The sequence below is a fragment of the Camarhynchus parvulus genome, chromosome 4 (assembly GCF_901933205.1).
Source record: "Camarhynchus parvulus chromosome 4, STF_HiC, whole genome shotgun sequence".
NCBI classification, from domain to species: domain Eukaryota; kingdom Metazoa; phylum Chordata; class Aves; order Passeriformes; family Thraupidae; genus Camarhynchus; species Camarhynchus parvulus.
Window position 1 is genome coordinate 40,795,384 of NC_044574.1, and position 16,741 is coordinate 40,812,124.

The 16,741-nt window shown below is 37.7% G+C and overlaps 1 protein-coding gene across 8 annotated transcripts in view; it reads right to left on the reverse strand.

Annotated features, from left to right (window-relative positions):
* The window catches only part of RAPGEF2 (Rap guanine nucleotide exchange factor 2), a 187,858-nt gene that overhangs the window by 61,898 nt on the left and 109,219 nt on the right, over positions 1-16,741 (reverse strand). The window contains exon 1 of one of the 8 annotated variants that reach the window (XM_030947071.1): positions 12,070-12,275. The exons of 6 other annotated variants lie outside the window; for them this stretch is intronic. In XM_030947071.1, coding sequence (XP_030802931.1) covers positions 12,070-12,123 — 54 coding nt within the window. In that variant the 5' untranslated portion in view covers positions 12,124-12,275. Of the gene's footprint in view, positions 1-11,185; positions 11,567-12,069; positions 12,276-16,741 lie in introns of those variants that run through there. One more of the 8 variants, XM_030947070.1, reaches the window with a different exon arrangement.

Here is a 16,741-nt window from a genome sequence, read left to right on the forward strand (position 1 = left end):
GCACCATGTTATTCTGCTTAAAATGCTGACATTAATGTGTAATTTTTAGAAATCCATCTATTTTTGTCTGTGCAGGTGTGCACACAGAGTTCAAATCATCCCTTATGGTCCTGCCTTGTGTCAACAGCATCCTAAAAACACAACCCATGTAAAAACTTACATACTCTACTGACACCATGAAATGTTTCAGTGGTGTTTATTTAGGAAGAGATTTTTACATCACAGATTGCCAAGCTGCAGAAAAATAAGCAGTACAGAAACGAGGTTGAAATACCAAGACCCGTAACTGCAGCCCATTCTACAAACACAAGTGACATCCATCTTTTTTCTCCCATCTACCAGAAGTTAAACACTGGAGTAGTGTGTGCATTTACATGGTCAAGGTGTGTGCATTTACCTGAACTACTGCATTAGGCCACCTTGCAATGACCAGACAATTTGAGAGCCAAACCAACTGCTCATTTACAACAGCCCTAAGATGGTAGTAGCTGTTTGCTGTAACACATGGTGCAAGAGATTTAGAAAGCTAATTTCCTAAAAGTGGTAGACATTTTAGTCATTACCACACTAAGCGTGTTATCTCTGGATGCTTAACTGAATAAACCCCAGTTGGAACACTGAACATCCACTTAAAAGAAAAAAAAAACAACTCTAAAAATAATCATGCTACTCTAACTCAGGAATTTCTAAGTTTAGTTTTCCCTGGGTACCATCATCACAGAAGGAATACTAATGTACAATACTAATGGAAGTTGCAGGTGTAGGAGTGACATTTAACTGCCTAAACAACCTCTTCCTTCAACAGGAAATAAGTAGATAACTAGATTTTCTATATCGTACTGCTGACATGCACGCCACTTTTTGGGAAACTCCACTTGAGTAATCGTTTATTTAGGAAAAGCAGCTGTATTTTTCAGGGACCTTGAAAATATCTGCTAAATGGAAATTTCTAAAAATCCTTTGCCCTGAAATGCAAGAAGTCTCTAATCTTCTCACAAGACACAAAAAACACCACTCCAAGAACAAAATAATAATAAAAAACAAACAAACAAAAAACAAGAACAACAAAATCAACAACAAACACAAAAAAAAACCACAACCAACCAACAAAACCTCCAAAAAACTCCAACAACAACAATATTATCAACTATTGAGAACCTATTGATTTGAAAATGAGCAAGACTGAATAAGACAGAAATTCCCAGAGTCAGACCACAGGAAATATTTGCAGAAGTCATACACCAACAGGCAAGGAGAGGTACACCTAAATACAGGCTTCCACAGTTATTAAAAGAAACTAACACTGCTTTCATTTTAGTTTTCAGTCTGCTCCTACAGCTGTGAACAACCTCAGTTTTAAAATAAAATATGAGTCTTCTCTGCTGCTTTAAAAAAAAAATCCAGTGAACAACCATTTCCAGACACAGAGTTAATTATTCAAGTAATGCATTCTATTAAGGCACCAAAATCCATAAATTCATGCATTTTCCTTTTTCTTCCTGGTTCCTTAAAAGTGAGGACAACAGAAAAAAGAATATTCTACATTATTTATGTGTATTTCAAAAGAAAAAATCCCTCTATAGTTAGCTACTTATTCAAAGGTCAAAAAACTTAGCTGAAAATCCACTGGTCAACCAGGATTTTCAGCACGTCAAGACTGAAAAGGTGAATGAGACACATCCCAGTCTGACATCTGACTCTTTCCTGAGCAACCTAGCAGAGAAAAGAGCTGCTGCCTACCAAGAATTGGAAAATACAGGTTCCTTTTTCTCCAGTTAGTTATCAGAAACACATTAAGATTTAGAGGTCAAGCTGTACCTTGATTGGTGAAACAGGACAAGCAAAGAGTGCTTGTTTATTTAGCTCTTTATATGTAAGGAAAAAAACCTTACATGTAAGAAAAAAAAACAAAAACAAAAGAAACCTAACAAAAGCAACCCAAAACCAAACAAAAAAAACCACAAACAAACCAACAAATTAACAACAAAAAACAAATCAAACAAACAAACCAACAAAAAACCCACCAAAAAACTCCTGAACAAATGAAGAGCACAAAGAACTTACTTGGACTAAAATGAGAACAGGGCTAATGGTTCAGCAAACCTAGGATATAGCTAACTAAGAAATAATTCCCAAAATTCAGTTTAAATTTCATAAAATCTAGAAGGATTTTTTTGTTGTTGTTGTTTTTTCCAACCATGACCAAACACATTCAGGTACAATATCCTTCATCACCCCGTTTTCAAGCCATTATTCCCACTACCAATCGCAAATGTATGGCCAAGTTCTGTACCCATGTTCTCTTTTCCAGGATTCCCCATGCTCTTTCAAATCACCCTGCATTAGACCTTCCTGACATTCATGCAACCCCTACAGCATTTGGCAGGCTGGCAGGCACACAGCAGCATTTAGGAAACAATGCCATGGATGGAGGCCTAAGAGCACAGCCCAGCTCCCATTCTTCTGGCTCTGCAGGAAGAACAGCAGCACGGAACAGAACGAGCCTATTTTTAACAATAAAACAAGCCAACATGAGCACACACACAAAGGGAGACCCACAAAATAGAACAACGTCATTTTTATGAAATCATTCTTTGGAGGAGGAATAAAAGAGGAAAGCTTTAAACTAATTCTTCTGACTCGCAAGGTCATAGCTTGGAGTCAAGCTATAAACTAATGATGCCTACCTAGCGTGTTTGTCCAAAGGACACAGCACACAGCACCAGTGCTTGCAGGGGAGTGACAGGCTGCAGTCAGGTAAAAGGAGGCACTATTTATACACTGAGGGAAAGAAATCCCAGGCTGAGGTATTTGACCATTGGGTTATTGCCTGGGTTTGCAGCATGGTTCCTGGCTGTCCCTGTGTCTCTGAAGATCAGGTAACTGCAATTAGCAAGAGGATGCATTACTGCCACCAAATGCTGGCATATGGTCACCAGCCAAGCCTGGGACAGTTGAAATAAATCATCTACAGGTAGAAAGCTACAAGGGCTACACGGAGCTACATTTTATGGCATTTGCTAGCTTATTAACAGATCCTAAATGCACATATAATGTAATATTTTGCTCTTCTCCGCATTCTAACTCACAAGCCTGCTTTTCCTCTATTTTGAAAAGCAGCTGGCTCTTGATCCATGTTGAGAAGCTGGAACTGAACGAGAAGGCTGGTGTTAAACCAGTTTGCATATTCCCAGTCCGAAGGAGAACTGTCATCTCCATCTGCATCTAAGAGCTGCAAATGTCATGGAGGTATGCATACATTTAAGTGTAGAGAGTCACAACTGTTTTCACATTCAAAGTAAAATCTTTTTGACATTTTGTCAAATGGTTCAGAGCTTTCTGCTGTTTACAGAAGTCATTAAACAAATTCAGAAGACAGGTAAGGAAAAATCAGAAAATCCATCTGAATTAAAGGAAGGGTACTCACACTCCATACACCACAAAGGACAAGAATTATTGAAACTGTAGCAGATCAAATTATTTTATACCTTTTTAAGGTGTTCTGGACAGGGTTTGGAAGGAAAACCATATTACTGGAGACGTCAACTTGACTGCCTATAACTCAGGACTTGGGAAATGCTAGAAAACTACTCAGTCCAAGCTGTGAGGTTTAGCAAGTTATTTTCCATTTAGGAAAATCCTCTTTCACTTTTCATGAAAAGGGAACTAAACATGCCAGGATTTTGTGTTCCAACATGTGCAATGGATACCAGCGATTGCAAAAGGACCTAAGGCCTTATTTTTAGCTTTTTGGGCAGCTTAAGGTTTAGGCCAAGTATAGAATGCCAGGTTAGCTGAACACCATGAACCAACAGGTTCATGGCAGCAAGATTCATATTTGCAGTGAGAGCAACCCAAAAAGACAAATATAGCCTTCTGCCCAAAGAACCCACATTCTTGCTAATGGAATTAATAGAATCTTGCAGTCTAGTAACCAAGTCCAGCACCACAAGAGCAAATTATAAACACACACACAGAACTTCCTACGTTCCAGTTATTTCACCAAATGTTGTGAACCTTCATCTTTTACAAGTGACAAATAAAATCAAACAAATTTAGCCAATAGCTGATGTCCATCGCTACACCTCAGACTTATCAGGGACCAAGCAGCAGCACTGCTTGTGTCAGGTACTATCATAATGTAAAGCTATTTACCTTTAACATCACCCACATAACAGCAATGCAATCTCTTGTCCTTCATCTGTCCTTCAAGTATCCTCATACAGAACAGGGGGATTGGAAGGAATGATAAACACTCCAATAAATTTTAGCTTCTGGGCACAGGATGAGCTTTCACAAGTAACCCACTGAGCAGAGACCCCTTCTGCACAGTTTATTCCTCTCCTGGTTCTCAGCTGAATCATCACCATCTCAAAATGAACGGCAAAAAGACTACTGGCAAGCTGACAAAATTGGAATAACCACCAACTATCCAATTCAGGGATACCATGTGAGTGCCAGTGACATTTCTGTAACAGACTGATGGATTAAGCATGCAGAGGTTAGAATCCTAAAACTCTGCAGAACTGCTGGAGTCATGCCACACTTCTCTTGCACTACAGCTACCACATTCTTAAATACAATATTGGCAATGAAATGTGGTGGGTACAAGATTCTTTGGTCAAGGGTAAATCTCAAGACATTCATATGTCATGTTTCTCAAATCCTTAATATTAACCATATTTCTCAAACACTGGAAACACTGGTTCAGTATTACACTCACTTGCAGAAGTCCTGAAATACCCTATCAGGTGGGGCTTTTTATTTTCCTCTTTCTAGTAGTATCACTGCTATCAATTTCAGATTTTAGAAAAAGCTGCCAAGAATCCATCAATGATAGTACATTAAAGAATTAGTAGTCTGGTCATATATCTGATGTTGCAATTAAAGTATCAAAAATAAAAACCAGATTTTAATAAAATAACCATAAAATCCTGAAAATCTTGTCTTTATTTCAGTCAAGAAAAAAATCACACCACTGTGTATTCAATGAGGGATTAGTAAAATTAGCTCAGTTTTTCAAACATCAAGGATGCTGTTAAGAGGCAATTTGTAGCAATTTAAAGCCTAGAATACAACAAGGAATAAAAAAATATGCAAGACAATTGAAGAAAAACTTCAGATGAGCTTTAAAAAATTTCACTTCAGAGTTTCCAGCACCAACATCATGATCCCAGAGTGCTGATGGTCTGAACATAGCCTAAATGTTTACACAATTCTAGTTTAGAATTTAGAAATCACAATTCCTAATGCTCATATTCTTAAATCATTCCTGCTATCTCTTGATATTTCACTGATTTTGCAGACAACCTGTAAAGTTATCAAGTACAGAAGTATTTTGCAGATAAGCTTCAGTTCACGCTAGCAGCAGAATACAGAACATGAGACATCTCCCCTCACTTTTACTGATGGAGTAGTACCAGCAGCAGTCACGACCGCAGAAAAAAGCAACACAACTCACAGCATTTTCTAATCCTCTTATAAGCTACATGTTTCTTTACCTATCACTGAGATCCCCTGCCTTAGATAATTAAGAATTAAATTTCCCAAAAAATCTAACTTACTTCCTCTTACTGGAATATTTTTACTGTTCCGTTCGCTAAACTGTTGAGTTTACATCACTTGGAGATGAAGTACCAGCATTAAGTATCACTGATTAAAACCCTTGAGCCAGTATTCAGCAAGGGATTGCAATTATTTTGCAGGTGGAATAATGAACTTGAGATACTGAGGCACAGGATTTCCTTGGTTTTCTTAGTGCTTGCTTCTAGTTACAATGAACTTCATGCTACTCATTGTGCATATTGTGAATTCCATATTTAACTTATTTTTAACTTAGGCTACTTAACACAATATATTATCTCTGCTTTTTAGAGTTTCTCTTCTGCCTATGCCTTTATTAACTCATAGAATCAGGAGCAAGTCAACACTTTGTTAAGGGATTTACTTTTGATGTTTGGGATTTTTGGTTGCTAGGATAGATTTTGTTTTTTTATAATTGTTGGGTACCAGCAGCTCTCAATTGCAGCTAGATTTTCAGCACATCTGATGATCAGGCAGGAGTGCCAACAACTCAGTAATAATAAATAGCTTTAGTCTCTCAGTCTCAAAATAGCATTTTGGAAGAAGCTGGCTTTCCTTTTCAGGTTCACATCTGCATTGTGACTATAAATGCCACATTCCAGTATGCAGCATCAAAAACATCACTCTGCAAACACTCCGACAGCACCACTACATTTGGCCACTTCTATAAACCAGAGCCATAATATTGAATATGTTGTGAGGCCTGAAACTCTCTTATTTCATAAACTTGGTAAAAGATACTCTACTGTGCAATCTTCTACATTAACTACCCATGTTGACCTGAAAAATTTTTAACTATTTCATTACAGGTAAATGGCAGCCTTTCTGGTATGGTTTTGAGGGCTTTCTTTTTTTTTTTCTTTTTCCCTCTTCTCTCATTTTGAAATATGCTGTGCAATCCCCAAGCATTGAAACCATAACAAAAGATAGCAGGACATCTTCTATGTGCCAAGGATGCTCTCATTGCCATCTCTACAGGTCACTAAATGCATTCACAGTCATTCCTCTGAAATGACCCAAATTTTGCCATTTATAAGCTTTTGGGAAAATCTTCAGTTAAATGCTGTCCTGCAGAACAGGAATTTAGCCAGAGTCTACCACAGATCTCTGGAAGGATGCCAGGCAAGTCACTTAAAATCAACCTTTTGTAAGATCATTAGGCTGTGAGTGCCTGATGAGCCAATATAGAATACTCATGCAAGAAAATCCATACTTTGAATACTTATTTAGACCTTCCTGTGCTGTGGAATGACCATCTTAAGCTCTCAAAATTCTGCCCTTATGTTTTGCCGAAGATTTGTCTCAGCAGACCTTACTGAGAAATGAAGATAATGCTGCCCCTGCAATACCTTAATTATTTGCCTGAGCACTGTAGTTACAAGCATCTTGAAAAGCCACAGAAGAGAATAATATTTATGCTTTTCTCTTCTGAGTAAGACTTGAATAGTACACCATAAACACAACCTGGCCTTTTAAGCAATGAAGCTAGCCCAAAACATCAAACAGCTGCTCATTACAAAGCTATCCACCTTGAGATAAATCTTGCAGAAGATACACGGTCATGCAATCAAGGACTCTATCATAATGCACTTATAAAGAGGTGAAACACTATTTCTAATCACATGAAAAATCCACAACTCCTTTACTCGCCTCCAGAGAGGAATTTTTTTTAAATATGCAAATTAAAAGGAAAGGAATAATCAGAAGAGGCCAAACCAGAAATCTGGTTTCAATAAGTGCTAAAAATAAAGGTGCCGAACAACTAAAGATGATAATCTGTATCAAGTCCCAGAGCAATGTAATTCATCAAGATGAACAAAATCATAACCATCAGCAGTTGCAGCAGTTGCTAACAGGTCACTACTACCTAGACAGAGCTTCTTCGTACATCTATTTTTCGTTCCAGATACATATATAGAAATGAGCTTAGCAACTGTAGCCATCTGATCACAACACCACACCTCTTTTCCACAACTTAGTAGTGCAGGTTAATGCTCACTCAAAGGGCAAATATCTACATCACACTACACTTAATTATATGAGTCAAGGAAAATACTGATGATCTCTTCCAGTAAAAGAAAATTATTTCTAGAATAGTTCTAGATTTCTTAGGAAAGCATGCCAACAGGCACCTTTACTACACATCAAACTAAAATAACCATATTTGAGCAATCCCCATTCAACACTTTTCCTCAAAATATCACTCATTTCCTCCTCTTTCCTGGGAGGGAAGAGACACCTGGCACATGGCCACTAATCTTTGTGGATTAAAATATGGCACGAACAATCCAAAAATTTGACTTACTGCTTCCAATATTTTTTAGACAGGTGGAGCACATTGAAGATGGCAGCACCCATGATCACTAAAGAAGTGTCACTGTGCCAGCAGCAAAACTTGGCCTTTTTTAGCAGACTTTATTTCAATTACACCTGAAGTCAAAATATACTTTCTTACAGGTTGTCCATAAGTCACTCCAATGCATTGTGCAATTCAAGAGAACAGTACACAGTCATATAAGAACTATGCATCTCAAGTCCCAATTTTACAAGTCATTATACCTGTAATTTTTTTCATTTTCTTTTTTTCAGTTGACCTTCAGTAAAGTTCCTACAAACAACACATACAAAGGAAAAAGAGAAATGAGGTCAAAAGCTAACACCTTACAAGGCCCAAGCCTACAACGGGAACCTTCATGTACTAGACCTTCATGCGATTTTTTTCTACATAATAAACCAGGTGTAAGATGCAATGTGTGAAGTTTTTCAAAAGATTGTTTGAACATCCACAAAACAATATTTTTTGCAACATCATTCATCTTCCTAAAATTTAAGATTAAGAAAATTACAATGAAAGCCCTACAAATAGAGCTTTCGTTATAATTTCATTATAGGACTCCTATAACCAGCAAGGACACAGCTAAACATAATGAACCTACTGAAGATCCCCATCACTGGAAGTGTTCAAGGCCAGGCTGGATGGGGCTTTGAGCAACCTGGTCTAGTAGAAGATGCCACTGTCCCTGCCAGGGGGGTTGGAAGAAGATGGTCTTTAAGGACTCTTCCAATCCAAACTATTCCTTTAATTACACAAACTCTGGTAAATTACATCAAATACAAGAACTAAGCAGAAGTATTTTTGCAACAGCCCTACTTTCATTTCTCTGCCATCTTTCACCCACAGTGTAATTTTACTCCCTGTTAAGCAGATGACAGTAGTTGTGTATCAAGGAACATCACTCTCAGATATGTGCTTGTAGCACTGATTCAAACTTCTCCAATTTATGAAATAAGAGGCATGTAAGATCAATACACTTGATTGATGCTGCTGACTTTATTTTTTATATTAAAAAAATCTAGGAAACACAAGAGCATTTTTACTCTTCCTCTGTCCATTTTCACCATAATTAAGACAATGGCCAGTTTGCATACCACTTTCACAGAACAATAGATTTAAACCATATCCCTCATTCCCTAACTAAACTAGTGTGAAATTAAGATTTAACAGCATTAAGTAAAATTAATTCACAGAAATTTGTGAAACCTTGCACAGGAGATTTTTGCATTCAGTTCCAGATTGGAACTGAATTTTGCATTCAGTTCCAGCAAATCAAGCTGTGAGACTCTGGGTGGGGATGTCACAGAAGTAATTAAGCCTCTCTCCTTGAAATAAGTTCAAGTCAGATATCAATAAAATATTTAGAATTCTGGGAACATACTAACATGAAAATAACTCATTACCAGAAATGATTAATTCAAGAAGTTTTCCCTCTTAAGCAAAGTAAGATAAAGTCTTATGCTTTGGAACTCCAAGCTTCCCTTCCCTCTCCATGAAAAATTTACATCTTTCAGTCTTACCTTCCAAGGAAAATAATGGTGAACAGGCATGAAAAGTTTCATTGTTAATGCAGTGGTTTTTGCTGAGCTAGTCTGTGTCCTAATAGTTTAAAGTTCTATATATTCTTTAAACTAAGTCTTTTTCCATGCAAAATCTGCAACTGCATGTCAGATAGTATGATTTCTTTCTCTTGCATATATTGGGACATTTATAAAGCAATACCTTGACCTTTTTCCTTTAACTATTCCTACATTATAGTCCAGTCTCCATTTTGGAGAGTGAAATTCATCTCTGTGATTTAAATACCTCAAAGTTATACAACTAGAATATGACAGAGTTTGTAATGTAGAGTTTCTAAAAAGTTAGTTTATTTTTTTTCCTTTATCTATAAGCACTTATTTAAGATCAGTTAAACTTGTTGTGCTACCAGAGTAAATCTAGAACTTTTCATTGACATTCTTTGGAGAGGAGAAAGAGCAGGAAAACATATGCAATACATATGCAGCTTTTTTATTTTATTCCTATTTGCAAATTCAAAGTATCCTATTCTATTTCAGCTTCTTCAGTGCTTGAGTTTCAGGAGGAAAAAAGGTGGGTTATGTTTGGGGTTTTTTTAGATTAAGTCCTAAATATTTCATGAACACCAAACGGTTTGGTTACATGAACTCCCTTATACTTAGAATGTAATTAACAAGGGAAAGGAACAAAACAATCTACAATAAAAAACTGTGATATGTTGCTACACATGTAAGAAAAATTCACTGGACACATTCTAAAACATTTCTAGATTACTTTCTGTATTTCTACACAATCAACACTGCATTCTTGCCAAAAAAATGTTCTTCCTTCAGAAAGTTCCTGCTATTACCTCCTCCCACTATTTACGATTCTTTAACTGTATCTGCTGAACATACTGTTCACATTCCCATGTACATTCTAAGACACAGTAGTCACAGAACACACATTCATAAATATCTTCCCAACAAACAAATTTTAAGATTGAAAACTATATTGAACCATATAAAATCTAGCATGAAGGTTTAAACATTTTAACTGAGCAATAAGGTTCTATACATTTTTATACAACTTACAGAACCCTTTTGTCATGCAAAACCTAAATTTCTAATTCCTGACACCTGAGGCCTTGTTAACTAATGTTTGCTCTTCTGCTTATGAATGCATTTTTCCCAAACAATAAACACAGGCAGCCTATGGGATTAAAGCATGACAAAGGTGTAGCTGACTCATGGGATCAATTAGAAAGCATCAGTACTTATGCCTTTTGTTCATTCCATGTTTTACTAACAGTTTCTGCATTTCAGCATAAGTGTATCACAGATGTTCAACGCCATGCTACAAGGCAAAACTACACTAGTGTCACACACTAGACAGAATAAATCTATTCTTATCATCACCTACAATTATATCACTTGTTATACAGCTTACATATTGCTTTAAAGTTTTAACAAATGCATAATGATTTTAACTGAATGCTCAAAGCTTCCTGCCCAACCAAAGCATGTCAGCATTTTTTCAGCTGATTTTTAACATTCAAAAAGAACCTAGAGAGTTGCCTTTTTTAAGCTAAAAACAATTTCAAATACAGCCACCGACATTAATGCCACCTCAGGTGCAGCTTTCCCTCCAAACCCGCTATGAAATCCACAAGCAGGAAAGACAGTGAGCAGGACGACAAGCAGCTTCAATCTCCATGCAGTTTGCCCGTGACAGGTTATTGATAGAACAAACAGAATTTGCAATACTTACTGAGTGTTTCTCCTGCTGGCCCATAACTCCATGGTTAGCTGGGATTGCAAGTGGTTTCATAATGAAGAAACATAAGCTGAACTGAATTTACACATCATGTACCAATTTCTTATGGATGGCAAGTCACCCTCTACAGCATTAAATTAAAAAGAGGCGGAGGGGGTGAAACCAGGCTGGAGCTAAAAGTGTCACTAGTGGTAAGCTCAAAACCCCCCTCGCACTTGTAGTGCAGAGCAGCAATCCGAACGACGCCGTTCGTCTCCATTTTTGCCACACTGAAAGTCGAAGCGTGTCAGGACGCACAGAGCCTGATGAAACCCTACATATCCAGCATCCATTCAAGGGAACAAAACCATTCCCTGAGCCTGAGGAATGGGAAAGGGGGGGAAGGACGGAAAAAAAAAAGCTAAAATGGCTGACTGCACAGAGACTCCCTCAAAAAGGCTTAATAGAGTATTATATTGGTCAGGGTGCAGGAACCAGCCTCCAGCACTCAGCCAAGCATTGTTAATACTCCTGTTTCATTTGCAATCACACACTCACAAATGCAGCCTCCCCCCTCCCACCACCACTACCCTGCACTCCCCCAAAATCAGGGCAGCAGCGCACACGAAGAGGGACCTCCTCCCCTGGCTGCTAATGATGCTGACAGAGTAGTGACCAGTGATCTCTGTTCCACTCAGCTAACCAAGTTTGCACAATTAATCTCAGCAGCATGACATTGATGGGCATTTAATTTTATGATGCCTGTTCCTCACAATTGAGACAGGCACTTCTACCGCCCAAAGAGTCAGCAACAAAAATACAACAGTTACACACACAAAAACCCAGAGAATCATGAGTCTGAATGCAATACGCCAATATAATTACGTTATTGTGCTTACTTTGGAAGACCATGGCTGCAGGCAGTTGGCATAGCAACGCACAAGGAAAGCCATTTCCTGGGTAGAAAGAATGCTTCCTTTTCTAAATAAAAAATTCCTCTTAGGATACAAACGGCATTGCTGCTTCCTGCAGAAAGCAAAGACACTGAAGTCTGTCTCTTAACCTGCACACAGGCACACACTCAATGCAGTTCGAGTGATGTAAGTGGATTCCTCTCTCACTCTCTCCTCTCCCTCCCTCTCCCTTTATCCACCGAAATATTCCAGTCAAATGGAAGACACATTCCTACAGGCTCGCCCCCTCTGATACTTAACTGTTTCACTCATTAAGGTAGAGATGGACAATGCAGATAAAACAGCAAGCTCCTGCCTGTGTCTGCTATCAGCCTCGGAAGATCAAGGCATCCCCAGAGGGGAGGAATCCGTTCGCTGCTGGCTCCTGAGAATATCCCTGAAGTCAGGGTAGGAATGAGGACGCACGTTTACCTCGCCAAATCGTGAACTGAACACGACTTTTCAAGAAGATAATGCTAAAGCAGAGACATCACCTCCCTCCCCCCACCCCTCCACCCAAAAGAGCTGCTGCAGAGCTGTAAACATTTTTATCACGTATTTACAAACAGTGCACTTGATGAGCTCGTTCAGATTTTCAGCAGCTTCGCCCTTCCACAGGCCAGAGACATCCACCCACAGGGTGTGGGAGGTACATGTCCAGGCACCTTTAACATACCATTTCAAGTCTTTCTGAATGGAGCTCCTGCTTCTCCTTGCACACTGAATACACAACTTCTACTAAAAACACACAGGTATGAGATTGACATAAATATGGCATTTAGAATTCTCCCCTCAGAATGTAATTGCATCTTAAACTCAGAAATGTCCCAAGTCACTCCCATTTACACTACACCCCTTCTCACACTGTATTGGTAAAATCATGCTGCAGAGGAGCTGAAATGCAACAGGGATGTGCTCAAGCAATAAATTGTCAGCCCATACAATGCACCTCTGAAGTGCCACAGCTTTGTACCACTTGACACAGGATTGACCAAGCCAGGCACATGACCCACTTCCATTAGGCTTCAACTTTATCCAGTTCTCTGTAACATCTTTACAGCACATTCTTTAAAATCAGAGACCATCTGGCTTTACAATAACTTCAAAGTATTTTTCCCCAACAAGGACAATAGAAAAAAAGACTGAACAGTTGTTACAGAGACAAAATACACAGGAAAAAAATTGGATACTACAGAATGCTATGTCATACAATCTGCAGCTGCCTTTCCCCAAATTAACATGTACACTGATAATGAGCTTAGTTTGTTACACATTGATTTCATTCACTCCTGGCAATGATTGCTAGCAAATGAGGCTATAAAAATTAGTGGAAATGAATTCTAGTAATGGTGGAGAAGATCCTGAAATAATCCAGTCTATTTTTTGCACAATACTTCAATGGACACAGTTTCATATACAACATCTTTTAAATTGAATGTATTTACATTTATGTGAGTTTAATGACACTTATGCCCTTGGTCTTCAATATATTCTAAAAGATAAGTTATTCTTTAAATTATTCAATTACAACAATTAGTTTAGAATTTTGAAAGTCTTTGTCATGTGCCAACGCAACTAACAGATGATTTTAGAACATTAAATTATGCTTAAGCCTTGTAAAACAGTTTAATGCTGAGCACAATCAATTTTCTGATGAAGTGCTGATTAGAAGTAGCAGAAGTTATGAATTCTAGGAAGCTAAGGCAAACCCTCTCTAGTACAAAATTTAAAAATACTACTTGTTGACAAAGTAATTGAAATCCTCTTCAGTCTGATTGGGTGGCCTTGTGGTTAACACCATGAGCAGAATTTGAGTATTTTATGCTCATGTTAAGAAAAAAATGAAGCTCTGCCAAAAGAGAAACATCTCCCCAGAGCAGGAAGGCAGTACACCACTTTCTGAATTCCATCACACACACAACTATCAACATGCATCCTCTCTGCATCACTTGATATTTCCAGCTAAAATCCAGCATTGGTGTCTGTGCCATAAGCCTTCCCAAGTAACATGGAAACGTGATTAAACCCATCAAAATAGTAGTGAAACACAAAACTTTCATATAACATTGCCATGAAAAACTTTCTTACTACTAATGCCAGTCACCACTATACACCTCTACTCATCTGTTAGTAAATAAAGCCAGTAGTTTGTCCATGAAGGCAAAAATTATTAACCTAAGGAAGTTTAATTCATGTTTACATCCATCAGACTGACAAAAACTTTGTGGTTTCCAAAACAGAAAAATAAGCCTCAAAACGTGAAAAGTGACATTTATGATTTTAGGTGAAGACAACACCACTCACAGACAATTTGTGAGTCAAAACAGTTTTAAGAATAAATGGTTGATTCCATTTCCCTACTCCTCCCTCCCTAACTGTCACCATTTCCAGGTATGGTGTGATTGTTCATACTGTCCATTTTCAGTTCAGAAAATACTCTCATATAATTTATTCTCAAAAAAAAATTAACGTAGAAGACCAGTGAATTGTTATAGCTTACAGTGAAAAATGATTGGAATTTAAATCAATGTAAAACACAAGAACAATATATTGTGGGAAGTTTCTATCATAAACAAGTATAGATACATCACAGCAAACCAACCTGCAGCTTTCTGTTCATGGGTACTTCAAAACCCATGCAAGAACTCCTTGCTTAGACTTAAAAGTTTTGGGGGAGGGAAGGCAAGACAGTTTTGCAAAAGTTTTTAGGCTATTAAAGTGAAATGTTAATAAACCTGACATGCAACAATTGCACATGAAGAGCTACCCCTGGCTGCTTTCAAAGTACAGTATTTGTTTTAAAAAATCTAGTGCCCCTTTATGAGTCACAGAAAAGAATGTCAAAAAGCCATTGCAAAAGCAACTACAAATGTATGGACATCCTAGGACTACCCCATAGGATTAGGGATTCACAAGCAAAACAGAATTCTAGGTAGAAATTGGTAAAGATCTCAGCAGCATGTATCATCTGACTGTAATGTCTCTCAACTATTTTACATTCTAGAACATCATCTCACATGGACATCATTTTCCTAAGCAGTGCCAACAATGCCTGGAGTATTAAATCTTTTTAGGTTAATGACAAATGCTGCAACAACAGATTACCTCAATTCCTCAATTTCCATCATTTACCTGAACTCACATCTATTTACAGAACCACTTAAATTTTTATACAGATTACACACATAGAGACCATTCTTTTCCTGAAGTACCTCAAAATCAGAAATTATCAGCACATTTTCCCCTTCCCTTTAAACACAATGCACAGTATCATTTCCTTCATGTTCAAATACCTAGTCAAAAACCAACAGAACACTCTAAGGTCACCGAATTTACTGCCACTGCATGACTCCAGTAGCTAGAAAAAAACATTCACAGTGAAGGGACAATTACACAGATATCACACAGCTGCGTAGGTGGAATAACAGACAGCTAAATTGAAGAGTGCAAAAATGGAGTACGTAATTTTAGGGAAAATAAGGCAGACCTATCTTCTTTTTCGCCCATCCTCCTCACTTGGAAAGAAGTTTAAAACTTAAATTTAAGCTCGGGGCTGTTGGACACAAAACTGCTAAAGCTCCCAGGAGCATGCTTCTGAATTTTATAATGCTGGTGTTCTCTGCCTCCCACTAACCTTACCAGAGAGATTACTACACAACAATCTGTTGCTCCCATTAGATTTAAAAACACCAACTGAAACCACTAAAACCCAGAACAATAATTCACTCAAAATGCTACGATACACTTATATGTCCCATACAATACATAAATCTTATTCTAAAGTATTCAGACAGATTTACTGCCAACAATTTAAATCTCTGGCCGTATGACCTGACTTCAGGCAAACGAGCTCCTATTTATCAGCATAAAGCAGACATGGGATGGTCTAGGCATACCTACCCCATTAGTATTTTCTCAAGAACTTTGAGAACTTTAAATAAAACTGTTGAATAAAAAGTATATTAGCAATATGTTCTCCAAGGTACTAAAATACCACTTTGGTCAAAACACGCAGATAAAGTAACAGCATTTGCCATGTTATTTTTTTTTTAATTTCTAAGGCTGTGGCACTGCATCACTGTAACAATGTCCACTGCACAACTGGTGACACCAAAGCAAGACATACAAAGCACTGGTGTGTGCTGTTTTGATAACACATTTACTAATGTTACAGACCATTTGAACAAATGCCCTTCTGTTGAACTGCTGCTGCAGATGAATCTATAATCCAGATCTTTAAAATAATGAAAAGCCCAGAGCAGTCAGGCTGGTGCCTCAGCTGAGTGGATGTGCCAATCTTCCCTCTGACAGCAGACTCATTTGTCACCTTCTGTGCACAGCACAGCAAAGTTTTTATTTGTATGCTGTCCATCTTAAAATGGAATCAACTTATAGTATTCATCTAAACTACTTGCCATTGAATCTTATGTTTGATAACTATATTAGAACAGATACGAAGAAAACCTACAGATGGTCACTTATCCAAAATGTGACAAGATGTCCTATTTCCAGAATATCTGTCAAAATCATATATTACATACATATATATTATATGCATGTTTGTCAAGTCACTTTATGTGATGTTTAACTGATTTACCTGTGATTTTTACACAAAACA